Source organism: Bos grunniens, chromosome 21 (genome assembly GCF_055505025.1).
Source record: "Bos grunniens cultivar Pamir isolate PY7600 chromosome 21, Bosgru_T2T1.0, whole genome shotgun sequence".
Lineage (NCBI taxonomy): Eukaryota > Metazoa > Chordata > Mammalia > Artiodactyla > Bovidae > Bos > Bos grunniens.
The window spans coordinates 2,312,170-2,338,804 of record NC_141185.1 but is presented as its reverse complement, the minus strand read 5'-3'; the positions used below and the strand labels follow the sequence as shown (position 1 = coordinate 2,338,804).

The 26,635-nt window shown below is 57.6% G+C and overlaps 2 protein-coding genes across 57 annotated transcripts in view; one reads left to right on the top strand and one right to left on the bottom strand.

Annotated features, from left to right (window-relative positions):
• Window positions 1–18,819, top strand: part of KLC1 (kinesin light chain 1) — a 66,889-nt gene extending 48,070 nt beyond the window's left edge. For 4 of the 50 annotated variants that reach the window (XR_015149360.1, XR_015149370.1, XM_086362740.1 and 1 more), the window contains 4 exons: window positions 2,934–3,068; window positions 9,383–9,513; window positions 18,250–18,322; window positions 18,535–18,819. Coding sequence is in view for 24 of the 50 variants with exons in the window: in XM_086362740.1 (XP_086218866.1) it covers window positions 2,934–3,068; window positions 9,383–9,513; window positions 18,250–18,322; window positions 18,535–18,537 (342 nt within the window). In the remaining 26 variants the exon portion in view is untranslated. Of the gene's footprint in view, window positions 1–2,933; window positions 3,096–7,303; window positions 7,355–8,007; window positions 8,707–9,382; window positions 9,514–13,020; window positions 13,360–16,589; window positions 16,893–18,249; window positions 18,323–18,534 lie in introns of those variants that run through there. The other 46 variants (XR_015149359.1, XR_015149368.1, XM_086362733.1 and 43 more) reach the window with 19 other exon arrangements.
• XRCC3 (X-ray repair cross complementing 3) lies at window positions 16,464–26,390 on the bottom strand. 7 transcript variants are annotated; one of them, XM_086362763.1, is made up of 10 exons: window positions 26,283–26,305; window positions 25,257–25,319; window positions 23,962–24,036; window positions 23,571–23,728; window positions 21,927–22,064; window positions 21,546–21,758; window positions 19,419–19,573; window positions 17,641–17,853; window positions 17,522–17,568; window positions 16,464–17,437 (listed from the first exon to the last, which is right to left on the bottom strand). In XM_086362763.1, the coding sequence occupies exons 4-10, from the start codon at window positions 23,623–23,625 to the stop codon at window positions 17,233–17,235; spliced, it is 1,026 nt and encodes a 341-aa protein (XP_086218889.1). In that variant the 5' UTR covers window positions 23,626–23,728; window positions 23,962–24,036; window positions 25,257–25,319; window positions 26,283–26,305; the 3' UTR covers window positions 16,464–17,232. The 7 variants fall into 7 exon arrangements, 6 of the variants coding, with proteins under 6 accessions (XP_086218889.1, XP_086218891.1, XP_086218888.1 ...); XR_015149373.1 differs by lacking the exon at window positions 26,283–26,305 and adding an exon at window positions 19,681–19,891 and having other exon boundaries at window positions 23,962–25,290; XM_086362765.1 differs by lacking the exon at window positions 25,257–25,319 and having other exon boundaries at window positions 26,283–26,390.
• Window positions 26,391–26,635: the final 245 nt, after the last annotated feature.

Sequence of the window (26,635 nt, the reverse complement as noted above, 5' to 3'; positions counted from 1 at the left end):
GTTGTGAGCGTCTCCCATGCGTCCTCAGTCCTTCTGCTCGGAGGCCTTCCACAGTTGTGTACCTCACTGCACTCCTTCTGAATACCTCAGCACGCACCTCATCACCTGAAGCTCAGTATTCATTCATAGTGTTTTAAAATTTGAGGTAAAAATCTATATATGGTGAAATGTGCAAGTCTGCATGTTAAGAATCACTGTTCTCACTTACCCTCCAACGTTTAAGAGCTTTTTTCCCCTGCTATATGTTTAGTTATCTCAGAAATCCACAATAGACACTCAAAACTAGAGTCAGAAGGTCAGAGTCCCAGGATGTGTGGAGGACAGAGAAGGCCGGTGCAGCAATTCAGCAAGAGGAAGATCGCCTTCCCCCACACAGGTCTCTGAGGCTGGTGACTGTCTTCCCAGTGAACACACAGACAAAACCCATGGCACAGTGCTGGTAGGAGGAGGGGAGGTTGACAGAGACCAAGCCCTGAGCATTTGGAGTGGGAGCACTGACTCCAAGACCCTAGACCACCAGAGAACTAACCCTGGGGAGGATCAGGTAGTGAGACTCACACAAAGGAGAGGCCACTTGAACGCGTGACCTGGCATCGCCCGTCCACCAGTAGCGCCCTGTGCAGGACGCCTCATCTAAACAGACAGGATTACCACGCCACTCAGCCTTGCCCAGCAGAGGAAAAACAAACAAACAACTCAGCACAAATCTCACCCTGTACGAAGCTTACACAAACCACGGGACCCACCATAGGAGGGCAGAAACAAAAGGGAAGAAAGAGTTCAGTCTTGAAGCCTGGGAAAAGGAGACCTCAAACACAGTGAGTTAAAAAAAAGTATGTAAAGGCCGGGGAGTACGACACGAATGAAGGAACCAACTGGAGACACAGAGACCAGTACATGAAGAGGAGACAAGCAGGCTCCCTGAGAGAGTTCAGAATAATGATAGTGAAGACGACCAAAACCTTGAAGACAAAATGGAGGAAAATGCGAGAATCAGTTAACAAAGACCTCAAAGAATTAAAGAATAAATACACAGAGACAGACCACACAGTTACTGAAATTAAAAATATTCTAGAAGGAATCAATAGTAGAATATCTGAAGCAGAAGAACAAATGAGTGAGCTGAAAGATAAAACGGTGGAAATAACTTCTGAAGAGCAGAGTAAAGTGAACAGAGTGAGAAGAACTGAGGATACTTTCAGAGGCCTCTGGGACAGTGTCCGAGCCACCAACGTTTGAATTATAGGGGTCCCAGAAGAAGACGAGAAAAAAAAGGGTACAAGAAAATTTTTAAAAGAGATTGTAGTTGAAAATTTCCCCAGCATGGAAAAAGAAATAGTCAATCAAGTCGTAAGAGGTGCAGAGAGTCCCATATAGGATAAACCCAAGGAGAAACATACTAAGACACATACTAATCAAACTAACAAAGACTAAATTAAAAAAAAAAACTGCACGGGAAAAGCACCAAGTAACACATAAGGAAAACCCCACACATTTAACAGCTGATCTTTCAGCAGAAACTGTAGGCCAGAAGGGAATGGCAGGGTATATTTAACATACTGAAAGGGGAATATCTACAACCAAAATTACTGTACATGGCAAGGATCTCATTCAAGATTGATGGAGAAATAAAAATCTTTTCAGACGAGCAAAAGTTAAGAGAATTTAGTACCACCAAACCAGTTTTACAATAAATGTTAAAGGGACTTATACAGTCAAGAAATATAAGAGAAGAAAAAGATCTACAAAATCAACCGCAAACAATTAAGAAAATGGCAATAGGAATATATGTATCAATAATTACTATAAATGTAAATTGATTAAATGCTCCAACCAAAAGACACAAAATGGCTGAATGGTTACAGAAACAAGACTCATATATACGCTGTCGACAAGAAACCCATTCTAGACCTTACGACACATATAGACTGAAAGTGAGAGGCTGGAAAAATACACTCCATGCAAATGGGAAGCAAAGGAAGGCTGGAGTAGCAATCCTCGTATCAGACAAAGTGGCCTTAAAATAAAGAAGATGACAAGAGATAAGGAAGGATACTACGTAATGATCAAGGGATGCATCCAAGAGGAAGACATAGCAGTTGTAAATATCTGTGCACCAACATAGGTGCGCCATGCATAAGCCAAACACTGACAGACATAGAAGGAGAAGATGGCAGTGACACAGTGATAGTAGGAGACTCCAACAGCCCACTCACACCAGTGGACAGGTCACCCAAACAAAATTAATAAGGAAACAGATCTTAAATGATACATTAGGTGAGATGGGTCTCATTGATACCTTTTGGACATTCCATCCAAATGCAGAAGAATATACCTTCTTCTCACATCCTCATGGAACATTCTCCAGGATAGACCACATCTTGGGTCACAAATTGAACCTCAGTAAATTAAAGAAAATTGTCATAGAAAGGAATGCATTTGAGTCGGTTTTAATGATGTGGATGAACCTAGAACCTATTATACAGAGTGAGGTAAGCAGAAAGAGAAAGATAAATACTGTATTCTAACTCATATATATGGAATCTAGAAAAATGGTACTGAAGAATTTATTTACAGGGCAGCAGTGGAGAAACAGAAAATAGACTTAGGAACCTGGGGAGAGGGGAGGAAGAGGGTGAGAGGCATGGAGCCAGTAACAGGGAAACTTACATCACCGTGTGTAAAATAGAGGCCTTGTGTAAAATAGCCTCGGGAGTCTGCTCTGTGGCTCTGAATCAACCTAGGGAGGTGGGATGGGGCGGGAGACTGGAGGGGAGGTATGTATACCTTTGGCTGATGCATGTTGAGGTTGACAGAAAACGAATTCTGTAAAGCAGATATCCTTCAATAAAAAATTTTAAAAAGAGAAAGAAACCCGTAGTAAAACTTCACCGCTAATGGATCAAACCCTTGTCCCCCTGCCTGGCTCGCAGGGTCTTGACAATGTTCACAAACAGAGAGTAGCCGAAGTGCTGAATGACCCTGAGAACACGGAGAAGCGGCGGAGCCGGGAGAGCCTGAGCGTGGACGTGGTCAAGTACGAGAGCGGCCCTGACGGAGGGGAGGAAGTGAGTATGAGCGTAGAGTGGAACGGGGTAAGTACAGTGCACAGCGCGCCGCCCAGCCCTGCCCGGAGGCCACGGCCCGGCGCCCCGGCGCACCTGAGGGCAGCCTCCTTTCCTCAAACTAAGTACAAATTAAGCCTTTTGTAAGTTCCAATCTTCTGCTAATACTGCAATCTGTTACTTGTTTGAAGAGATTGTCTTCTCTTTAGGAATCTGTGAGAGCGGTTGGCTTTCTTCTGAGCACGTAATGCTGATTGAGTGTCCTGGTTGCTTAAAGCATACTCCATCATCTGGTTTGGTTTTAATGTTAGGGTTAGTGCGGCAGAGAACTAACTCGCTTTTTTAACTTAACCCATTTTCATTGCTAACTTCAGTGCTCCTAATTTCACTGACGAGGCTGCCGTAGATTTTGTTAGAATTAATCAATCCTTCAAAGGAAGATGATGATCCAAGTAGAACTTGTCTGTAGACGAGAACAGGACAGGGCCTCCCACAGGGCGCTGGTGGTGAAGAAGCCACCTGTCTCTGCAGGAGACGTAAGACATGCAGGTTCCGTCCCTGGGTTGGAAGATCCCCTGGAGGAGGGCCTGCCAGGGGCCTTTGGGTTGCAAGCTTGTGCCTGCATCGGATACTTGTCACCTCCCTGGCAGACTCTGCCTCTGTGGAGCGTCTTCCCATTGCTGTTCTCCAGGGTTGCCAGAGAGCACGTGGCCTTCTGCACGTTTCCCAGTGAGCTGTTGAAACACATTGAGCTGGTGTCTTTGAAATTTCACTTTTATGGGAGAGGGTTGAATGCAAGTTTACTTTTAATATAGTCAGGTGTACTGTTCATTTTTGTTTTTGGAAGTCATATAATGCAGTTTGATGCGGGTTTCCCAGGTTGCTCAGTGGTAAGAATCTACCTGCAATGCGGGAGACCTGGGTTCTATTCCTGGGTCGAGAAGAGTCCCTGGAGAAGGGAATGGCAACCCACTCCAGTATTAGTATTCTTGCTTGGCGAATTCCATGGACAGAGGAGCCTGGTGGGCTGTAGTCCATGGAGTTGCAAAGAGTTGGACTAAATAACAATAATAAAAAATACAATCTGACTAGTTATAACTGCAGATGTTTTGCCAAATAGTTGAGGGTCTTTCTTACAGTCTCCTTTTGAATCTATTCTTCGGGATTTTCTCTGGCTGTAGCAGTTGGGCAAGGGTCAGCATTCTAGGTTGACGTTTTACACAGAACATTACTGGCCAGACTTTCAGGGAGAGTGCCTTTTACTGTCTTTATCTGGCAGCTTCCTGGCTTTGGTTCTTCCTGTGCCAAGACAACCAATCAGCATGTGCTTTGACCACGCGCCCGTTGGGCAGTTGTCCGGGGCGAGCCGGCGGCGGCGCAGCCCTGCGGGTGTCCACGTCCAGCCCGCACTGTGTACTGTGCTCTCCCCGTGGCCATGCTGGCTGCTGTCCGCGTGCTTTGTGTAGAGGGCCCGCCCTCCGCTAGTCCTCAGAAGCCAGGGGCAGGGTTTGATCCTTCAGAGTGAAGTTCTGGGGGGAGCTTTCTCTTGAGACAGTATTTCTAGGTCAATGTTTGAGTGACATCATGGGATAATAAAACCATTGACACTTCAGGGCTCTCTTAGAGTCTTCAAGACTGAGAGCCAGGGTGAGGAGAGCTGCTCTCATCCCTGTGGAGGGGGAGCCGTGGAGCCGTGGGTGCAGAGGCTGGAGGCTCCCACCTCCCCCAGTGCCTGCCTGCTCCCGCTTTGGTCTCCTGTTGCCTCTCGCTGGGACAGGCTGTCACTCAGGACGTGCGCACGGCGGGCACTGGCTACCTGTTTACTTAACTCCTGGACACCAGCAGCTCTGTGTCTTTGACAAAATCCATTCCAAGGCACTTGGCGTGGCAGTGGGTTCATTGGCTGAAAAGAATCTAGGTTTTCGGTCATCCATTGCAGCACCTGAAATCACCTTGGGCAGCATAAGGACCACCTCCCCCCGAATGGGGTCTTCTGTGAAGCAGCGAGTAAGCAGAGAGCCCCTGGGGTTCACCGGGGAGGGACAGCGAGAGCCCGCTGAGACCACCCCACTCCCGCGGGCCTTGCTCTCAGACTGGCTTCCCCTGGAAGCGCTGAGGTTCGGGGACCATGCTGCTTTCCCAGCAGTTGACTTGTTCTGTTTTCACTGCATATGTTTTAAGAAGAGGCAGGAAAGCCTTACGCACCCTTAGGTGTTCTTTAAATTCAGCTTTGCTGAATCAGAGGAGCCTGTTGTAAGCGCCCCTGGGTGTGGGCTCACACACGCTATCCCCACCTTCCCTGCCCAGGTGTGACGTTAAGTCCCTGACGCCATCTTGGCGTGAGTGCAGGCTTCCCTGGGGCTCCAAGGCAAACAGATGAAGAATTGTTGCTGTTTGCAGCCACTTTCCTGTGGGCATTAAGATTTTCTTAGTGTTATGCAGTCAGGATAAAAGAAATACATTGAGAGTTGAGGCAGGCGCTTAGGCTGGACCTGTCTGTAACTTAACATTTCAGATCACAGGTTCTGCGAGCCTGCTGCCCTGTTCTTCACTATCATAAGGACTTGGTACACACTCACAATGAGAAAATGCTATTTAGGTTTTATTTTATATTGGGGTTCTATGTTAGATTTTAATTTTTTAAAAAAGGATTTCATGGGTAAAAGAATTTGTCCCCTGATAAATAAAGTAATGTGAGCCAAGTGGACAAAAACACAAAAGGGTTTCAGTGCTCCTTAAAAAGTTTGGAAGGTGGAGGGAAAGCGCTGAGTAGCCCTCACTTGGGCTTTCACAGGACCCCAGGCCCAGGCCTTCTCAGCACTCAGAAATAACCCTGACCATGAAGGGCAGTTGGAGACGACAGGTGGGTTATGATCACGACCCTGGCAGATGCTGCACGGCTGGGTCAGCACCCAGCTGAATCATATGCTATTAAAACACGAGAGCAGTAAGCCTGCTGGGCGTATTCTAATAATTCAGGTGAAGTTTCAGAATCAGATTCTCAACATGGTAGATAATTTGTTTAGAGAGGTACAGTTCTGTTCTTTTTTACTGTACCATGAAGACCGTAATTGAAGTACCTGAAAGTGTAACTCCATCAAGCGTTGTTTTTAGGTAGACTCTTCAGGTCTAACAGTCACTCTCAGGATAAGTCTCCATGGTCCTGCCTCTGAAGACAGACGCCGTGTGCACAGTAGCCCTTTCTGGGTGACACTGGCCTCGTGGGTCTCTGCGGACCACATGTGTCAGTCCTGGACCTGGGTCCCCGCGGGCCGTGCGGAGCCGCAGGGCTGCTCTGTGACGAAGGAGTTGGATTGGCAGTGGTCCCCCCCCCAGGCTTCCAGGAGATGCCGCACGCCTGCTGCTCTGGGTGGAGCATCAGCCTGGAGCGCCGGGGTCCTTGTGAAGGAGCCCCGCTTCTCGTCAGCATTCTTGTCAGGCTGCCCCCCATGTTAATGATTCTGAAAGCTTCCCACCCAGTAAGCTCTTCCCAGGATTACTGGGAATGACATATAGTGTTAATTACAAAGAGTTTAATATTTATTTTCAAAAAAATGACATTAGGAAGACAACGAGAACATAGCAAAGGAAAAGAATTTAAAAGTACCAGTCCCCTGAGTCCGAGGCCAGTGCGCACTGCCGTGCCGCCCTGCACCCCTCCCTTGCGCTCTCAGTGTCTGTTCGGAAGCCCGCCCTTTGATGCAGGGATTCTTCCGAGGCAGGATAGAGGTCTAGACTGTTTTCCAAGTTGAATGCAGGGCCACTTCCCACCCCTGAAGTGTGTGCTGAGTAGAAACGCACCCAGTCTGGATGGGTTGGTGCTGTCCTGATGCTTCTCTGAGGGGAGGGTCCCAGGGGGTGGTCCCAGGGGCTGAGAGCAAGGAGGGCGGCACCGGTCCCCAGGTCTGCTGCACCCCCCGCCCCCGCCCCGCCCTGCCTGCCCTGTGGGGGGCGGGGAGAGTGCATGTGTGCGTGTGTGGGAGAGAGAATTCTGGAACCCGAGTGAAGTGGCTCTCCCGTACTCTGAGTGTCTAGGACAGGAATATTATAAATGACACTCTATAGTGTAGCACTGAATTTTGAAGTGAACGGAACTTGAACGGAAGTTAAACTGTTTTCAGAGTTATATTAACATTTTAATAACGTTCTTTTTCTGAAGAGCAGCAGGAACTTGTGTTTTCTTGTCCTCCCAGCACTGATGGGGAGTTGGTAACAAGTTTTATTTTTCCATTTTAAAGATGAGAAAGACGAAGCTCGGGCTGGTTAAATGACTTGCTCAGCATCGCATGGTGAGTCAGCGCGGGTGGGCGGGGCGCAGGTCCCTGCGGGCGGGCTCCCCGCCAGCCAGGACCAGGATGCTCGCTGCCGCAGAGATCCGCTTCCATAGTTACTTTTACTTTGGATTATCAACTGCATGTTTAAAATGTGCTATAAACTTTGAAAGCCAGTGTTTCTTAAAATGTCTGAAATATCAGTGTATTTTAGAGGAAGTCCTGTCTGAGTTCAGGGGTCCCTGTGTAGCTCAGGGCTGCAGGATCTCTGGGTCAAGGCTGGCATGAGTGCACTCCTCGCCCACCGTGGGGTCTTCCTGTGGCCACTGTGGTTTTCGTTTCGGAATCTCCTTATGCACAGTAATTCCAAAGACATTTCACGGTTGTGTATTGAGGAGATTTCTGCCACGGTGCCAGTCCATGTTCTAAACTGTTGGATTTTATTCTGACAACGATTCGGCGTGATGAGTAGATGAAGTAAAGGTGGCGTACAGAAGGCCCAGGGCCTGTTTTATCTGGGGCTGGCGGGAGCAGGCAGCAGGCAGTCCCAAAGACCCAAGCGGCTGAAACGCTGCCACGGAGCTGTGACCTAGAAATACTGTGGGCCGGGCGGCGCTGCGAGGGCGCCCTCCGCCCGCTCACCAGGCTCTCTCTCCGTTTCTGTCTGACAGGCCTAGCCGCCCTGTGCGACACCCGCTGTCTCCTGCATGACGGGCTCCTCCTCTCTCTCCAGTGCTGACCGCTGTCTAGCATCCCTAGGATTCTCTCTCTGACTGGCCACTCCTTCTGGTGCTGCTGTCCTGTCGGGGGTTCCTTATCTCTGTATACATGTAGCTTTGCCAGATACGTACTTAGTAATACAGACTGTATTAATACACCGTCTGCTGTGTGATACACGAGTTAGACGACCAAGCACTACTTGCCGTCGTCCCCTTTGTGAGAGGTAGTTGGTAGTCCCCCATGTCCCTGCCGTGGCATGACGGTGCCCGTGACCCTCCTAGGCTCTCAGAGTAGGGCATGTGCTCTCCAGGGCGCCCGGCGGTCCTGGCGGGACCACCCTGGGCCCTGGGCGCTCCCCGTTGGATCGTGCTCAAGTAGAATCTGCTGTGTAGTCTCTGTGTGGAATTTTGGCAATTCTGCTTTTCTCTACTAATCTTTAAGTGTTCAGTGATTTGTGTATTTGTGTCTTTCTAACTTCTAATAAACTCACTCCAACTGACCTGTGTCTTGGTGTCTGTCTGCCTCATAGAACTTCTCACGCTTTCCGTGGAATGCGGCCTTGCGGGAGCTTCTAGAGGGGGAGGGATGGGTCTCCTGTTCATCTAACCAGGTGGCTCCTTCTGAGAATAAAAGTTGCTCTGTACACGTTTTCCTCTTGAGTATTTGATTTTCATGTCCAGATTCTGCCGCGTGTTTCAGTTATTAATGTCTGAATCGAGAATGGGGAAGCTGGGTGCACTTTCTTGTTTCCTGCGAAAGTCTAAGGGTTTTTACTTATTGTATAGAATGAATGTTTTGTTTACTTTTCCCACCACTTTTATAATCAGCATGTAATAAAACAGTCCTCTAAACCCGAGTGAAGCAGCAGTGTGTCTGTCGCCGCAGGCAGAGCTGTCGAAAGGCCGCTGCCTGCGTCAGACCAGCTGCCCCGGGTCCTGCACCGTGAGTGGACCAGGGCCTCCATGTCACTAAACCTGGGGTTTGATTTTGGTGATACTTCTGGAAGCTGCCTTAATTTCCTTGAGACTTTCTGTGTATCTTTTCTTTTAAAACAGTAATGTAATTAATTTTTCTTTGGGGGATTTTATTATTTTTGTTTGAATAAGCTTTTTCATGTTCAAAGGTTTTCATTTTCTTTTGGTTACCTTTAATGAAATTTAAAATGGGAAGACTTTGAAGTTTATTTGAAGCGTATTTACATACATGGTAAATTGGTAATTTCCGTAGGGATCATAAGCAGCAAGTCACAGGCCAGCAGGTCAACCTGATGTGGATTCCTGGGAGGAGAACCCCTTGCAGTTTCACATTTGTTCACGTCTCTTTCAGGATGGCACTGGATCTTTAAAACGCAGTGGCTCCTTTAGCAAACTCCGGGCTTCAATTAGACGCAGCAGTGAGAAGCTGGTTAGGAAGCTGAAGGGAGGAAGTGCCCGAGACAGTGAGCCGAGGAACCCCGGGTAACTATCTCCAGCCCCGCCCTGCCCCCCCGCGCCCTCCTCCCCCGCCGGCTCGCGCGCACCCACACTCCAGCCGCGCCCCACGTGGTGGCCATGCAGGGTTCAGTAGTCGCAGTCTAATTATTTGCCAGGACAAGTTGAGAAATAATTGTGAAATTTCCTGTTTAGAGGCTAAAAGAGCTGAAGGCTTTAAAAGAAATTTATGAAATTCTTTAGTTTTGTTACATGTTCAAAGAAAGCCTTAGCAGTGAAAAATAAGAATTTAATATTAAAATACTGAGCATACTAACTTCTTTTCTCTTATCATGCACTATTCATTTTTAAGCTAGTTTTAATCTTTTGAAATCAACTGCCAGCTATGAGTATATTAAATCCCATCATACAGGTATTACTGTAGGAAGAAAATGGTTTGACAAGACTTTTTGTTAAAATGAATTTCTTTTGGAGATTTAAAAAACCTTAGCTTTTGCCATGTGTTTAGAAAAGGGTCTCAGTGATGAATCTTTTAGGGTCTTTTGAACAAAAGCTTTTGTCAGAGGAACTTGGTTCTAAGATACTCCTTGTCTTCTATGAGGATCATCAGGGAAGGGCTCTTTGTCCTCCTCTCGTGAGTGTCGACAGGTCGCCTGGTTTCTGGGTTACTTTCGTGGGGATGGCTTCCTCCTCCTGGATGCGTTTCTTCCAGAAGCACTGGGCTGTGCTGTTAGCTGGTCCGTGAAGCTCAGCCTCCCGAACACGGTACCTACTTTTTAAACGTTGATTCTTAGTATTACTCAGTTTTAAAGCATTTCATGCTGAGTGCTGTAGTAATTCTGACCCGTTACTCCTTTGGGTGATGTGTGAGAATGTAAAGCTGGGTCCCTTTGCTATCGGGCATGTCCCGTCTTGCTCCTCTGTCCTCGGGGAGGGTCCGGGTCCCGAGACCCCTGGAGTCCCCCAGCCCCGCCCCCGGGCCCGAGGTCCACTGGTGGGGAGGGGGCCCGCCTCAGCTCTGCGCTCCCCCCCGCAGTTTGGCTGGTGGGGGACGTGCTTCCCAGTGGCTTTGGAGGCCAGAGGGACGGTTGGATTTCTGTATGCTGCCATCGCCCTGCTTCTCAGAAGTGTCTGCAGCTGCGTCCGCACAGGGAGTCGTGTGAGCCCCTCCGCCGCCCACTGTGAAGCCGCTGCAGGGTTTGGACGCAGGGGTTGTGCCGATGGTGGTCCTGCCTGGAGAAGACAAGTGCGGTTAGGGAAGGAGGTCCTGAGGGGCCCCTGTTGGACTTCCAGAGCTAACACGGCGGGGTGCTGCCTGCCCCTCTGATGTTTGGAAGATTGAACCTCTTGTTCCCAAGCTGGGAGGGCTGAGCCACTTGCTGGGCACCTGCCGAGTTTCCGCTCCTTCCGCAGCCGGTTCTGAGGTGTGCAGGGACCACACAGCACGCATTCGGTGTCTACAGGCCGCCCCCAGGGTGGTCACATGTTGGCGGGCCTGAGGGTCTGGGCGTCTTACGGCCTGTCTGCAGTGCAGAGCCCAGTCCCGAGTCCCGGGCTATGGCGGAGCTCATGGTTTGTATCTGGTGCGGCTTGTTCCTGGCGCTTAGGGCCAAACAAACCCGAGCTGAGGCCTGATGAGGATGAAGCCCACGTCGGGACAGACTGACAGTGTTCATACATAGTATACTTGGGGTGGCATCTTACGGAACTTTTTGAAAAGTAAGTAATTTAGAAGGTTTAGTCCATCAAATGCATAAGACAAAGTAATCTTTCCAGATAAAAGTAACACTCTTAGTTCACTGGGCAGGTGGCTCTCCAATCCGAGGGGGCCTCAGAGTCTCCTGGGCCGGGGCCCGTCCCTGCATTTCTGATGGGCGGGGGGCACACGAGGGGGTCTTGCCCTTCCAGCAGTTTCCTGGGTCGTGCCAGTGCTGCTGGTTGGGCCACATTTGACAGGCACCGAGCTGGGGGTTGTGGGAGGGGGTCTGTGGCCTGCGGTGGGCACAGTCCAGGAGCCCCTGAACGCCTGGCAGTGCAGACCCTGAGGGTTTAAGTCAGGGTGAGGATGCGATTCAGAGGAGGTGTTGACAGGCATCAAGTTACTCTTTCATCTCATCTTGTAAAGAGAAGTTTGAGCACAAAGGTGGTGTATCTTTCTTAGAAAACGTTAGCTGGCCAGTTACATCGGAGAATCGTGAAGCATGCCCAGATGTCCGTGCTTTGCTCCTGAGAGGTTCTGGACAGAGGAAACGCCATGCAGGACCCCGGGTTCCTGGGGATGTTTCTGTCCTGTCCTGGGGGGAGTTTGGGGAGCGAATTTTACTTGGGGATAAGTCAGTTAAGGCTTTGTTTTTGGTGCGGTTTGTTTGGTGAGACCCAGGATGTGCCTGCTGTGTGCCTGGCACTCTGCCTGTGGCACTGGTGGCCACTCAGCCAGTTCCTGGGCCTCTGGTGCCTGCCTGCACGGGTGTGTGTGTGCATGTCTGGTTGCACTCAGCCTTTACGCCTGTGCTTCAGCCTCACGGCCATGTGCTCAGCACAGCGGTCACTGTTGATGTCAGCAGCTCAGAAGCAGAATCACTGATCCTGTCAAAACACTTAGAAGTCACCCTTCCTGTTGATCCTTCTAGCTTTTAAAGCTAGGGTGACTTCTGCTTGAGGTCATCATAGCGGCAGTAAGCAATGCAGTATTTAACTATCCATAATTTTAGATGGTAGGTGATTTGCAGCATATATTAAGTATTTTAAAGGTGTCAAATCGAAGATAAAAGTAAATATATGTACAAAGCTCTATGTTTTGTGTAAATCCAAACCCATGAAATTTGTTTGAAATTTTGGTTTCTAGGCAGAGAAACCCTAGCCTCAGAGTTTTACTAATAAAAGGTTACTTGTTTTTCCTTAGATTTAATATGGAAAAATCTCTGAGGTGTGTAGTACGTTCAGGCATGTGATCTCCGCAGTGAGCTCCGCGGGGCCCGCTTTGGCACAGTCGCTCAGGGCCGCGTTTGTGGGCCCGCGGGTGGCCCTGGCCGGGCCTCTTGGCTCCCGGGGGAGCTGGGCTTCAGAAAAGGGAGGCTCTGAGGATGTTGAGGTTTAACCGAGACAGGCTTTTTGCCGAGGAAGACGCAGAGAAACTGCAGTTTTTATCTAACGGGTGCGGAATACCGAATATCTGGGGCATCCATGTTGGGACCTGGGCGAGCTGCAGACCTGCCCAGGTCAGGGACGGCCCAGGCTCCTCGGTGACAGGCCTGGAGGGGTGGGGCCCAGGCCCCCACGGTGACAGGCCTGCCCAGGTCAGGGACGGCCCGGGCCCCGCGGTGGCAGGCCTGCCCAGGTCAGGGACGGCCCAGGCCCCTCGGTGACAGGCCTGGAGGGGCGGGGCCCAGGCCCCCACGGTGACAGGCCTGCCCAGGTCAGGGACGGCCCAGGCCCCGCGGTGGCAGGCCTGGAGGGGCGGCTTGGCTGCGCTCCCCACTCCTGGTGACTCACGTGCTGACGCTTTGTCCTTGCATGTCCGCCGGGCCGGTACAGCATGAAGCGAGCCAGTTCTCTGAATGTCCTTAACGTGGGTGGCAAGGCAGCCGAAGACCATTTCCAAGCACGGAGCCCCACCCCGCTTTAGCATCCTCCGCCTTCTGGACCGTGCTGGCGGGGCCTTGGCTCCGCACCGCCGCAGTCCCAGCACAGCTGTCAGCGTTTAGCCTTCCCGATCCCAGACAAGTAGACAACACGATGATGTTCTCAGTCGGCACGGACCGAACTATCGAATGGTGGGAGCGCTCGCTTTGGGAACGTTCTTAGCGTATAAATGGTCTTCAAAATGTTGATTGACAATTAAAAGCTAAATGATAAAGTAATGACAAAACTTGACCAGTTGTTGACGTGTATTATTAATTTATGATTTTAGCCTCCAGCAGGGCCGGAGTGTGTAACTAATGTGACGTGGCTAAGCTGCTCAGTGTTCTGAATTACCTGGAACTTCAGTGAGATGAACACAGTCACTCTCACCTGTCCAAGTCCCACGTGAACCGGCCATCTTTCCATTTGAGACTGTTGACACCCCGTCTCCGTCAGACGTGGCCTCTTTGTCTCCCGTGTGGGGCCCAGCCCCTGGCCCTTCTGTGACCTGGGGCGGGCAGCTGTCCCTGGACCAGGCATCCTGGGCACTGCACCCGGCTCCCAGTTGCCTCAGTCCCCCTGGTGACTGTGATGTCCTTAGGCGGTGGAGGGCCAGCTGGTGTGCTGACCCCAGCTCCCCCCCAGCACCTGGGATGACGGTCCACAGGCCTCTGGTCAGGGGTGCTGACCCCCGCTCCCCCAAGCACCTGGGGTGACGGTCCACAGGCCTCTGGTCAGGGGTGCTGACCCCCGCTCCCCCAAGCACCTGGGATGACGGTCCACAGGCCTCTGGTCAGGGGTGCTGATCCCCGCTCCCCCCAGCACCCGGGGTGGCTATGTACAGGCCTCTGGTCAGGAGTGCCGACCCCCACTCCCTCTGGTCAGGGCCTGGAGGTTGCGTTCCTGATGAGGACGTGAAGGAAAGCCCCTTTGTTTTCACAAGGTCGGGAGTCGATACAGTCCTCTCGCCTGATTCTTGCTTCTTGCACACGCATGTCTGAGCGGCAGGACTCCTGTGACCTGAGTCGGTGCCAAGACCACGGAAGCCGGTGTCCATGAGGCGCTGCAGAGAGTGACCTCTCCTCTCTCTCATGCAGAAACGAAGGCGTTGTCTGGCAGGCTCAAGGGCTCCGAGTGCCAGGCCCCCAGGGGAGGCAGAGCTAAGTTAAGCCCCGAGGCTAACGCGCAGAGACCCTCAGAGCTTGGCCAGGGCCCTCCCCCTTCAGGGGCCGCCTCCTTTCCTGAGTTCCGTTGAGTTCTGCAGCCCTCATGCCCACGAGCTGCCGCAGCCGACAGGCCACTGCCCACCGACTCTGCCTAGCTCTGAAACCTGCTTTCAGCTGTGCTGTATTAAGGCTATCCACAGAGATGGGAACCTTAAACACGTCCTTGGAGAAAGGGAACGGGTGACTGGTGGCTGTGGGCAGGCCCTGCCCCGCTTTGCAGCGCCTTCGCAGCTCCTGCCGCTGCTGGGCCCTGTGCACACTGAGATGCGTGTTTTCCTTTTCAAAGCTCTTCTTCAGAGGGTTAAGTAACACAGGGTAGTTCTGACGGAAGCATTTTCAGATCAGCCCTGAGATTGCTCAGGGGAATCATGACGCGCCAGCTGGTTCGCTGAGGGCGACTCCAGGTGGTGCCCGCTGAGCTCGGGGCACGTGCACGCTGAGGTGGGTCTGGGGGTGGGCGTCCGGGTGCCGACAGATTCCAGGGGTAGTTCATTCTCCTGTTGATGAGGGGGGAGACGTCCCGGCAGAGGCGCGCCAGCCACCTTCCCTCACGAGCTGCTCTGGGTCGGGTGGTGTGCCTCCCGGGGCTCTCTTCAGGGACCGCTGGCTGCATGTGTCCTCCACCCCAGCAGGGAAGGGGGCGGCAGCAGCCCCCTGGGGTCTTCTCATGGCGAGGCGGGGCTTTAAACTTGGGAGTTTCTCTAATCGAGGAACGGGCCACCCCTGCACAGGGCCTGCTTGTGAGTGCCGCTGCGTCCCCGGAGGCTGGGGCTTCTGACCCCTCCCTGCGCTGCAGCTGCTCAGGGGTCGGGGTGTTCTTTCTGAGTGCTCCCTAGAGGTGCTGGAAAGGAGCGGGAGAGCGGGGCCGTGTCCCCTGCCACGTGGGCACTCCGGCCCTTTCGGGTGCCTGTCGCCTCACAGCCCGGCGGGGGCCGCGGCGCCGCCCCAGCTCCTGCCTCCACCGCGTCCACACTTTCTCCCAGAGCCACCCAGGTTGCCTTAGTGACCGCGGTCTCTGGGAAAACAAAGGGCGTTCAGAAAGAGTGAGCCTGGAGCTGAGGACAGAACGCTCCCAGCTGGTGGAGACAGACCTCCTCTGCAGGGCCCTGGGGTGACCCTGGCCTGGCGTGGAGCCCGCTGGCCCCTTTCCTGAGGGTGTGGTGGCCTCTGCAAGGCCGCGTGGAGACAGTGTTTGGGTGAGCGGGCGGGCTGCTAAGAGCCGGCCTGTTCAGTGGGGGGCGCTCTGTTCTGGTCTCTGAGGGAAGCCCGGTATAGTTCTCAGAGGGCAGCGGGGGCCCGCCCGCCTGCCGTCTTTTCCTGGTGAGGGGACCCTTGGGGGCCAGGACGCATTTCTACATTGTTTCTGACAAGTCAGACTCGCCCCAGCCAGAGGACCCAGGCTGTGGAGGATCTGAGCATCCGCAGGAATGTGAGGGCAGGCGTGTGTCAGGGCGAAGGTCGGGGGATCCGGGCCTTCTAGCCTCCTGCCCCTCCCCCGGGGGCTGCAGGGATTCGGCTGGTTATTTTCTGAAACTTAAAAGTATTCCTCTGTCTGTCGGGTCAGAAGACTGCTAGGGACAGCACGTCCCCAGTCGTCCCCACAGGGCAGCAGCCTCCCAAGGACTCGTGTACAGCGTACAGCTCTCGCCTTGTTTATACGGGTTCCTGGGAAGGCCTGCTACGTCTGTGTGGGGCCAGCCTCTGATGGGTTTCTGTTTGCGCTTGTGTGTGAGCGATATAGTGGTCCTGGGGTTTCTGGAAGCTAAAGCGGCGCTTAGCGCCAGCCCGGGTGAGGTTCAGGTCAGCGCAGTCGCTGGGCAGACACGCCCTCCGTGGGATCCCGGACACATATGCGCGGGCTGGTTTCACTGTTCTCACGGGTGTGGAGCCACCCCTCGGGGTTGCGGGCCTGCGAGGGCCATCTGGCTGTCCCTGGGTTGTGGGCGGCTGAGGGCTGGGGACAGGCGGGCGCCCTAGGACGCCCGTCAGCTGGGCGGGTGGATGTGGTCCCCGGGGCGCGTGTGGGCGCGCATGCAGGTCCGCACCTCTGCGGCGTGGAGCGGCCGTCCGTGTTCTCTTTTCTCACTGTGGCTGTAACTTGCCTAGGAAATCATTTGGAACTGTTCATAGTTAATTACAAAAATAAACTTTTATTTCCTGTTGTAAAGTCCCTGTACTTTGCAGAAAGGCTCTTCTGTAAAACTCCAACCCTGAAAGAAGCTTTTCCTATTTAACACTAGCCACTCGGTCTTTTAGGGTCACAGACTACTTTGAAAACGTGCTGAAAGCTGGAAATGGATCATCCTGTCCTAGAAAAACACACAACAGACAGCGTGCTGATGGCCGGGGCCGGCCGTGAGCCTGCGGGGCCGGCCGTGAGCCTGCAGGGCGGGCCGTGTCGGGGCGGGGTCGGCCTGCACCCTGCCAGCAGAGCAGCCGTGAGAGGGCGGCCGGCGGGTGGGGGAGTCCCAGCAGAGAACCGGTACTGCGGAGAACCAGGGGCGCAGGCCCCTCACCCGGCGTGTGCGTCCACAGCTGCTGGGCAGAGGCGTGGCAACGGTAGGCGACGGTGACTCAGCCCTTCCGGAACTGGGCCAGCGTGTCCTTGGTGACTGCAGGGCCTCGTGCTTCCACACCGGATGGCCGTGGCTGGGCTAAGCAGAGGGCCCGTGTTCCATGCAGAAGCGCGGGCCGTGGGCGGGGGGAGCTGGGTCTGGGCAGGAGTTCCTGCCGGAGTGGACCCCCCGTCCCCAAGGCCAGGACTGAGGTCCCAGCCACTGCAGCACACTGGACCGGCTGCCCTCGTAGACATGGGTCCAGAGGGGTTTCCGCAGACGGGCCTAGCCGGCTCCTGCAGCAGGGGCAGCTCCCCACCCCAAGGGGGTCCTGGACCCTGCAGTCAGCTGCACGCAGTCCCAGGCATCCCCCGCACGCCCTCGGCGGCGATTGTGTAGGAGCAGGATGAGGCCGGCAGGTGGGGGGCGAAGACTACCCTGAGGGTGCGGCCAGGCGGGGTGAGAGGCACCTCCTCAGGGCGCTGCCGGTCGGCCAGCAGCCTCACGAGTAGCTGGTTGGCCCAGGTTATCCCCAGGGCTGGGGACATCCTGAGACGGGAAACAGCATGCGTCACATGTGGAACCAGCGCCTCCCACCCCCGCGGGGACCCCCGTCCTCAGGGCGCCACTCACCCTGGTGGCCCGGCCACCAAGTCCTGCTCCTCCACGGCCTCTGTCACCTGGAGGGTGCAGAGCGGTCAGTGATGGGACCCTGCCGGCCCGGCCCCGCGGGGGGCTGGGGGGAGGCCCACCTGGTTGACGCACAGCACGGGGCTCCGGAAGGCGCAGCTCAGCCGTCGCAGCTCAGCCCCCAGCGCCAGCAGACGCTGGGCCCTGAGGGCCAGGGCCGCCCCGTCGAACTCGCAGCGGAAGGGGGCTGCCACGGAGTCGATGACCACCAGGCGGGCCATGCCCCGTGCCAGCAGCACCGGCACCTTCTCCTTCACGCATTGCAGCAGGGTGTCCTGGGGGCCGGGAGGCCCGTCAGCACCTGCTCAGAGCCCCCCGTCCGCCCTGCCCTGCTGCTCTCCCCTCCCGGGGCTGTCACAGGCCAGGCCTGCCTCCCACCCACGGCCCCGAGCCAGGCACTGCCGCCTGCATCCAGCGGCACCACCAAGGCTGATCTGTCGCCACCCCGGCTGCCCACACCCAGCCAGGGGGCATGGCGCAGGGCCTGACCATCCTGCATCCAGCGTGCAGACCCCCGGGCTGGGCCCGGCGACGTGCCAGGACGCCCTGCGGGGCCCTTAGCACTGTGTCAGAAGCAGCCATCCTCAGAGGCCAGCCCTGCTAGGACTCCCGGGAGCTGCCATGCCCGCATCCCCGTCCTGAGCGAGGTCCGCTCTGTGCTTCACCCGCAGGGCGCCGCCAGCAGAGCCCTTCTCTGTGGACAACGACAGCAGCAGCAGCGGCCTGGAAGACGCCAGCCTGAGCGTGAGTCCCGTCACCCGGGGCGGGGCGCGGGGTCGGGACTCCCCAGAGCTGCCGGGCGCAGAGACCCTGTCCCCCGGGAGGCGGAGGGGGGCTGGGCCCAAGGCCGCTTGTGCAGGGGTGTCGACCCGGGCGGGCACAGGGCGGGGGCTCTCAGGTGCAGCCCTGTGGGCAGGGGCCCTGACCCTGGCCCTGACCCACCGCCCCCTCTGCAGTGAGGCGGCCGCAGAGGAGTCCGGCCTGAGCTGCTGTGCGCGCCCCGAGGGCCCGGTGACGCCGTGAAGGTCACGAGGCTGGAGGGCCTGGGGCAGCGCCCGCAGCGCTGACCGACACCCCTGTCCCAGTGCCCTGACCCCCCGTACGCCTCACACCGCGGGGCCCAGGACAGCCCGCGTGCCCGCGACCTGCCCGGCCCCGGTTGCTGCTCTGTCACTGCCCTGGGCTATGTGTGATCATGTACTTTACTGTAAATTTCTAAAAATTAAACTTTATATGTCTTACCTTTTACTTGACATGCTTTCTATAGCAACCCTTAAGCGGGGGAGGGCCCAGGTCGGGGCACACAGCTCTGCTCTCCACTGCCCGGCTCCCTTCTGAGCCCTCCGCCTCGTTACTCAGCTGCAGACGACGGCCCCAGCTAGCCACCCGCCCCCTCCCCGGGCATGGCTTCCAGACGTGGCGGCGCCCTGGCAGCCCAGCCCGGCGGCCAGCAGTCTGAGGAGGCTTGTCTGGCTGGGGACCTGGGGCTGCAAGGGGGCCTTCCCCTCCTTCAGAGGTGTAGAACCCCACTCGACTCCGGCCAGGGCAGCAGGACCCATTCTGCGGGCAGTGGGCATCTCTGCAGCCAGGTGAATGGGAGCTGGCGGCACTTGCCCGGTGGGGACACGGGGGCTTGCCCGGGGCAGGAGGCGGTGTGTCTCCTCAGGGCCAGGGTTGGCAGAAACGCACAGGATGGCCAGTTCATCCCAAGTCCAGGCACCGAGTGACGCTGGCCTGAGTGGGACCCACGGTCCCCAGGCTGTGACCCCCTGCAGGCGGGCCTGACCGTGGTTCTGGGCTTCGTGTGCACGGCCCAGCCGACGTCCCCTCAGACACTCACCACGTCGGCTGCATGCTCGATGAAGATCTGGTGGCCGAACCTGATCTTGGAGATCACGTGCCCCGGGACGTCTGCCCGCAGGCGCTGCTGCTGGGCGATGAGCTGCTGCAGGCGGCGGCTGGGGAAGGCGTCCTCTGTGCACACGTACACCGCCCCTGGGAGGCCGTGGCGCGTCAGCGGCTGGCACACGGCCCCCTTCCCGCACCGCCCTGTGGCCTTCCCTCTGACCCAGGGCGGGGCTTGGCCGGCGCCTGCCTCCCACCTTGCCGACAGGACGTCACCCTGGGGGCCTGCCCTTGGGCCGTCTCAGGTGGGAGTGGGTGGCGTTCTCAGGGGCCTGTGCTTTTGGAAACACCTCTTTCTGCGGACACGGGGGGCCTCTCCCAGGCCCTGTGGATCAGAGGTTCCCAGATTCCACTGTCAGGCTCCTCCCACAGTTCTAGGCTACGTGGAGGGAACGATCTTTGCTGCGCCTGGAAAAGCCAGTCAACAAAACACCGGCGATACATCGCTGGGGCCTGAAGCCCCTCCAGAAGATCCAGCCCGAGTCCCGCAGCTGGAAGGAACCAGGGCCACAGGTGCTCCACAGAGGTCCCAGGATAGTTCAGTGGGAGACAGCAGTCTTTTTAAGAAATGGCAGTCGGACAGACATGCCCATGTACAAAAGGACGAAATCAGACTTGTGCCTCACACCACATAAGAAAACCGAATCACAGTGGGCCAGCTACGAGAGCCCAAAGCACAGCACCCTTAAGGGAAAACGCAGGCGTAAATCTCAGACCTTGGGTCAGGCAGTGGACCTTTATCCACGATGTGAAAAGCGCAGGTGAGAAAGACCAGGGAAGCTGGACACCGTCAAAGTGAGGGCAGCTTCAAAAGTCCATCGAGAAAATGAAGAGACAACTTCGAGAAAGAATACTGGGAGCTGTGTATCTGATGAGAGCCTAGTGTCCAGATGACACAAAGATCACTTAGGTCAGTTCCGTCACAGAAAGACAGATCACCCGAGGGTTCAAACGGGCAGAAGACGGAAGAGACGCTGCTCCAAAGACGCGCAGCTGAGCGGCAGCTCATGCTGGGCGCTCGGCACCACTGCTCTGGGGCCACAGTGACGAGGCTCCCACGTTGGGTCAGAGGGCCAAGGGCCAGCTCAGACACGGGGCCGGGGGCCGCCTGCAGCCTTCCTGGGAAGGGAGACGGTGCAGCGGCTGCGGAGAACAGTCTTTGGCACCACGGAGCTACCACGAGACCCAGCATCACTCCTGGGCGTCCACCCGGAGCCACGTGCCAACAGAAGGCGTGAAGAAGCCATGTGACCGTCGCCGGATGGGAGGGCGGTGACTAAGTTGGGGTTCCCTGGTGCCGCGGTGGGTCAGAGCCCACCTGCCAACGCCGGGGACACAGGTGCAAGCCCTGGTCCAGGAAGACCCCACGTGCCCTGTGCTCTGGAGCCCCTGAGCTGCTGCTGCCGCCATGCCTGAGAACCACAGCTGAGGAAGCCCTGGGCCACAAGGGCTGAGCCCAGATGCCATGTGCCCAAAGCTGTGTGCTCACAACCCGCGCTCTGGCAAGATGCCGCCGCGGCCAGAGGCCCCCGTGCCGCAATGAAGACAGGCCCCTGGTTGCCTCAACTCGACAAAGTCTGCCCATCTGTGAGCGTGTGACCCGCTGTGACCTGGTCCTGCTCCCACAGAACTTCAGACGTGGGGGATGAGGAGCCAGGAGAACCGCCCTGAGTGGTCAGGGCTGCCCGTGTGCCCTGCGCCCCAGATCATCCTGGGCAGGCGGTCTGTGCGCCCCCACGTGGCTGAGCCCCTGGTGCCTGTGTGGCGCCTGCACAGGTCCAGAGGGGCGTACCATGCCTTTCAAAATTAGGGCTTTCGGATCTGATTCGGGGAAGCTGCCTTCTCAGCAAGACATCCAACGGACCCACGTTTAATGTGGTCACGGCGGCCACATGCCAGGCCCCTGCAGGGGACGCCCATTTACATGCAGCCCAGGCCAGCCTGTCCCTGTGGGCAGGCCCCGGGCTCTGCGCTCAGCTGGCAGGGGGTCCATCTGGGTGTGAAGAGATGGGAAACGGCCCCCCGGGGCCCGCAGGTCGGGACCCCCACCCCCGGCACTCACCAGCCCCAAGGCCTCCGTGGCGCGGCGGCAGCTGCACAGCCAGGCAGAGCTGCAGCGCCAGCTGGGTCTTCCCAGCCGAGCTGCGTCCAGCCAGCTCCGTGATGCCGTCCAGGGGCAGCCCGCCACGGAGCAGTGCGTCCAGCACGGGGCAACCCAGGCTCAGGCGCTGGTGCTGCTCAGGGAACGGCCCCTCCTGCCGGAGCAGGTGCAGCGCTGGGGGCGGCGGAGGGGGAAACAGGTGAGCCCAGGCCCCCCACGCCAGGGCCACAGCCCCGCGGGCACCCCGCCCAGGGCCCCAGCCCCGCGGGCACCCCGCCAAGGCCCCCAGCCCCGCGGGCACCCCGCCCAGGGCCCCCACACCCCATGCCGGGGCCCCAGCACCTGTGCACACTCCGTGTCCCCGCAGGAGTGAGGCAGCCGCTCTCAGCAGGAGCTGCACGTCGGGGCTGGAGAGGTGGGTCCGTCTCTGCAGATCTGGTCCAGAAAGATGCAGGACCTCCTTCACTGACCTCAGTTTGGCTGAAATCACAGAACCGGTCACAGGACGTGGTCAGATGTGGTGCCCGTGGCAACAGTGATGCAGGGACAGCAGGTGACTGCCAGCTCTGGGGGCCCGGCGGGCAGTGGTTGGCCCAGTTGCTCCCTGAAGCTGCACAGACCCCTGGACGACAGGTCAGGGAGGAAGGGGCCTGTCCCCAGGGTGGGGAACATCTGAGACAGGCCTGCATGTGCATCGCCAGGGAGGGGCCGCAGGAGGGGACTCAGACGAACGTCCACTGCGCCCGCCTGTGGACGGCCAGGGAGTAAAGAGGGAGAGTCAGCTCGCTGGTGGCACTGTCAGGGGGTTACGGGGTGAGGCCCGAGGGTGGGTGTTTGGGAGGAAAGGGAGTAATTCTGAGCTTAGATCAGTGTATTATTTTTAAACTAGTAGGGAAAAAAAAGGCTAACAATCCATCCAATCGGTTCAGAGAAAGGCAAAAAAGAGCGCACACACACAGGACAAATGCAACAGCATCAGGGCGCAGAGCCGGCCTTCTTGAGCGTCCTCGAGTGCACATGCTGCTCTGCTCGCTGTGGATCAGAGCGAAAGACGGGGCCTCCGGAGCGAGGAGCAGCCCAGCCCTGTCCACCGTCCACCAGTGCAGAGCGCCTGACCCCACAGCATCCTCACAAGCACAGGGGGCAGAGATGGAGGGCATGCGACGGGGGGAGGGAGGGGGTGTGGGGACAGGATGGGGGATGGAGGGCGTGCCTGGACAGGATTGGGGGGATGGAGGGGGTGCGGGGACAAGATGGGGGGATGGAGGGCATGCCGGGACGGGGCGGGGGGATGGAGGGGGTGGGAGGATGGGATGGAGGCGGGGGTGCGGGGGCCAGCCCGGCAGTGGAGGAGTTGGTACAGCCTGCGGACGGATGTGCCCAGACGCCAGCAGACTGGGTGGGCCGGCCTGACGGACGCCCTTCGAGGTGTGGGAATGACTGGAAGGCACAGGAAACGCGCCCATGAGAAGGGAGACAAGCACTAACTTTGGGGAAAACCAAAGATGTGAGCCGAGGTTCTGTGACAGCCGTGATGTGCCGGTGACAACTCTGATGACTGATGTGGGCCAGGCTGCGTTCCCACTGGGGGGTGGGTGGACCAAGTCGGGGCAGAGGGGGTGCAAGGAAGCCAGCTCTCGCCCCGAAATGGCGGCCTGTGAGGAGCCGGAAGTCAGACCCAGCAAACACGGCAGCAGAAGCACAGCCCATCGCTGAGCGGCTCACAAGGACCGAGTCCCGTCTCACTGCGGACGCCGTACGTGCTGCTTCAGCGGAAATGACCTAAAAGAGCCTTTCACACAGCCTTTTTAGTTTAGTGTGAAACACACACCCACGCAGGCCAGCCTTGGGGCGCCGTCCGGGGCCAGGAGGCAGAGGGCTCCCAACGCTCGGACAGGCCACCCTGTAACTGCTCTCCATAACGTGCGCGCAAGTGCACGGCCACACATTCTCACGATCACGTCACAGAAACATCGGCAAACACACCTTTCTTAACTGCAGCAACGATTCTGGGATTCAGGTCCAGCCGATCCAAATCCATGTCTTCAGCAGGGACAACCAGAGACGGACGACTGCCCTGCGACACGACGTGCCGGCCGCCCCCTCGAGCGGCCCGGGAGGCGAGTGCAGCAGAGTCACCGAGCCTGGGGGCAGTGGCCGACTGTGGGGCCCAGGGCTTGGAGGCCCCCAGTCCCAGGGACAGCGCTGAGATCAGCCCCAGGCTCTTCTCGCCAGGAACTCAGAAGCCTGGGCTCAGCCCACCCTGGCGTGTGTTTCAGGAACCCCCGAGCACCACGCCCCCATGGTCAGCCTGCTTCATCCACTTCGGGAAAGTGAGAAGCGGGCTTGTGTCCCAGCCCTGGCCCCTCTGACCCACCTCTCTGGGGCGCGGGTGCCGGGCCCAGGCTGCACTCCGTGGCGTATGCTCCCCTGAGCACGTCTCCGTGGGGATCTGGAGAGAGTGGGAAGGCGAGTGGTGGATCCTGTGGGCACCCAGGAGGTCGGAACCACCGTGACCACTGAGCCACTCCAACAAAGGACAGCGGACACCTTGCCCACCTGGCCTGCAGCTTGCCCTGGCCCCTGGCCCAGAGCAGCATGGGGGGTGGGGTGGCAGTGGGGCAGCCATGCCAGGCTGTGGCCACTCGGCTGAGGCTGGGCCCAGCAGCCAGCAGCAGCAGCAGGAAGGCCCGTGCCCCGGGGCTCCTGACACCGAGGGGGGCAGCATAGTGTGGACTCGGCCTTCCGCACGGACACCGCTGACCCTCGGTATGCGGTATGGGGTTGTCCCCGAAGCCTCGAGAGACAGGCCGCCCACCCCCTCATCCAGTCTGGTCAGGAGCGAGGGCCTGGCTACCCAGCACCCATCGGCTGTCTTGGGGTGGCCCCAGGCCCTTAGAGGCAGTTCTGGGAGCAGGAGGTCCGGATTCTGAATGACCGTGGGAGGGAAGCCTGTGCGGGGACTCGGCCGGGAAGTGCCTGGATGTAAAACCCCATCCTGAGAGCAACTGGACACACACAGGAGAGCCAGCGGTGACCAACCATGGGGCCTCGAGCCCAAGTAGAGCACCTGCTGCTACCTGACACAGGCCCGGGAGCCCCACCGAGAGCCCCAGGAGGGGCCCGGGCGAAGCCACCAGGGACAAGTGTGTGCCCCGCAGCACCCAGCATGGGCACGGGTGGGCCTGGGCAGCCCCCGGGAGCATTGCGTGCAGGGGTCTCAGGGAAGAACAATTAACAGCAGGTGCTGCTGCTGAGCGAGCGTGAAGGCATGTGAACCCCTGGGCCAAACAGGAGACTCCTCCCCAGGTGGAATCACTCTCCTGTGTCTCTGGGGCTCTCAGGTGGCCCAAGGACTTCTGTGCCCCCAAACAGGCTGGTATGGGCCCACCCCCACTCTGGGGACAACAGTCAGGTTCCTGGCGGCTTTAATTGATTCACACTGAGGACTCAATGGGAGGAGGGAAGATCTTTCTGAACTGACGCACTAAGCGCCTCTCCCTCCGCCCAGCACCGGAGGGGGCTGGGTACGGTGGGGGAACCCTGGGGGAGGCAGCTGGCCGAATCCCCACAAACTGAAACTGTTACTCCTCTGATTTCAGGCAAAGGATCAATACACACAGCTCCAGGCTGTTGCTCTAAAATCATGAAAGGTTGAGGGCTGACATTTACCAAACAATCCAACTGTGTGACAGGTACGAACATCACACCAGAAGTATTACAACCCTTGTATTGCTGGCAAGAAAACAGAAGCACAGAACGGTTAAGCAACAAGCTTCAGGTCACACAGTCAGCAAGTGGGTGGCCTGGTATGCAGGTCCAGGCCTGGGCTCTAAGCCCCTGACCCCGCGTTTGCACTGCCCATCTGTTAACAACTCCAAAGGGAACTGTTTGGACCGCAGAACTCGGTCATGCAGAGGCTGACCCGCCTGAGGGTGTCCAGCTCCCTCAAGACGTTTCCTTTCTTTTCCTGCTCTCCTCCCAGAAAGGGCGCCAATGAGTACGCCTTCATCCCAGCGCTACTGTAGGGAGCTGTCACCGGACCCCGTGGGCGGCCACACAGGTCCTCCCCTGCCTAGGCCAGCACTGTGGTTTCTCCAGAGCCGGCCAGCCTGGACTTCTGGCCCCGCTCCCTCCGCAGGACCCTCTTGCTCCTCTGGGGACCTCTCCTCTTTTCAGCCCCTGCGGCTTTGAGCACTCATCCCCAGTCCCCCGGGCCTGCGTGTCCAGCAGGCCCCCGCCTGGGCCGTCCTGACAGACCAGGGGACGCTGCACCCGCGCCCCGCCACCCACGCACACCTGCACTTCCCACCTGGCACGCTCTGAGCCCGACCCCACCCTCCGCGCCCCACCCCGCGGCCCCGGCGCGGACGCACAGCCTGAGCAGGCTCTGCAGCTGCGCGGGCTCACCGCCCCGGGACCGAGGCCCTCCGTCCCAGCCCTGCCCGGCATCCGCCCGGCCCTCTCCCACCCCCGGGACTCGCGGGGGCCCTGGCTCCGCGGTCCCGCCTGCCCGTCCGCGGCTGCGCACCGCCGATCGGGGCTCTGGGGAGGCGCCGGCCGGCCCCCACCGCGAATCCCAGCAGCAGGGCCGCGCGGGCGCCCAGCCGGGCCCTGCCCGCGCCCCAGCGGTCTCTACGCCCAAAGCCACCCGGGACTCCGGCCGCTCGGGACCGCAGTGGCCACCGGCGTCCTCACCTCGCCCGCGCTCCTCACGCTCCTTCGCGCCGCCCCACCCCTGCCTCCTCCTCCAATGAGCGCAGGGCGTCCCGCGCCGGATGCGCCAATCAGAAGAGAAGCGGAGCCCACGTCGCCGACTGACTGGCCAATCCGAAGTCTCAGTCGCCCCGACGGGGTGGGGCGTGCTTGGGAGGGTCCTCGCTGACCATTGGTGGCCGGCCGCAGGGGGGCGGGGGAGGCGACCTTGCGTCGATTGGAGCACGCGGCGGCGGGGCGGATCCCTGGCGCCGATTGGTCCGCGCTCTGGGCCTGGCGTGGCGACTGGACGCGAACGCTGTCAGCCATGCTGGCGGAGCGGGGCGGGGCTCCCG

What these genes read in the sequence shown, in the direction of transcription:
- XRCC3 (XM_086362759.1), bottom strand. Translation starts at nt 24,410, where the DNA reads ATGAGGGGGTGGGCGGCCTGTCTCTCGAGGCTTCGGGGACAACCCCAT. An exon ending in TCGAGCATGCAGCCGACGTG is followed by an intron (nt 17,854 to 19,418) that starts GTGAGTGTCTGA and finishes CCCGGCCCCCAG; the next exon opens with GACACCCTGCTGCAATGCGT. An exon ending in TTGGTGGCCGGGCCACCAGG is followed by an intron (nt 17,438 to 17,521) that starts GTGAGTGGCGCC and finishes TTCCCGTCTCAG; the next exon opens with GATGTCCCCAGCCCTGGGGA.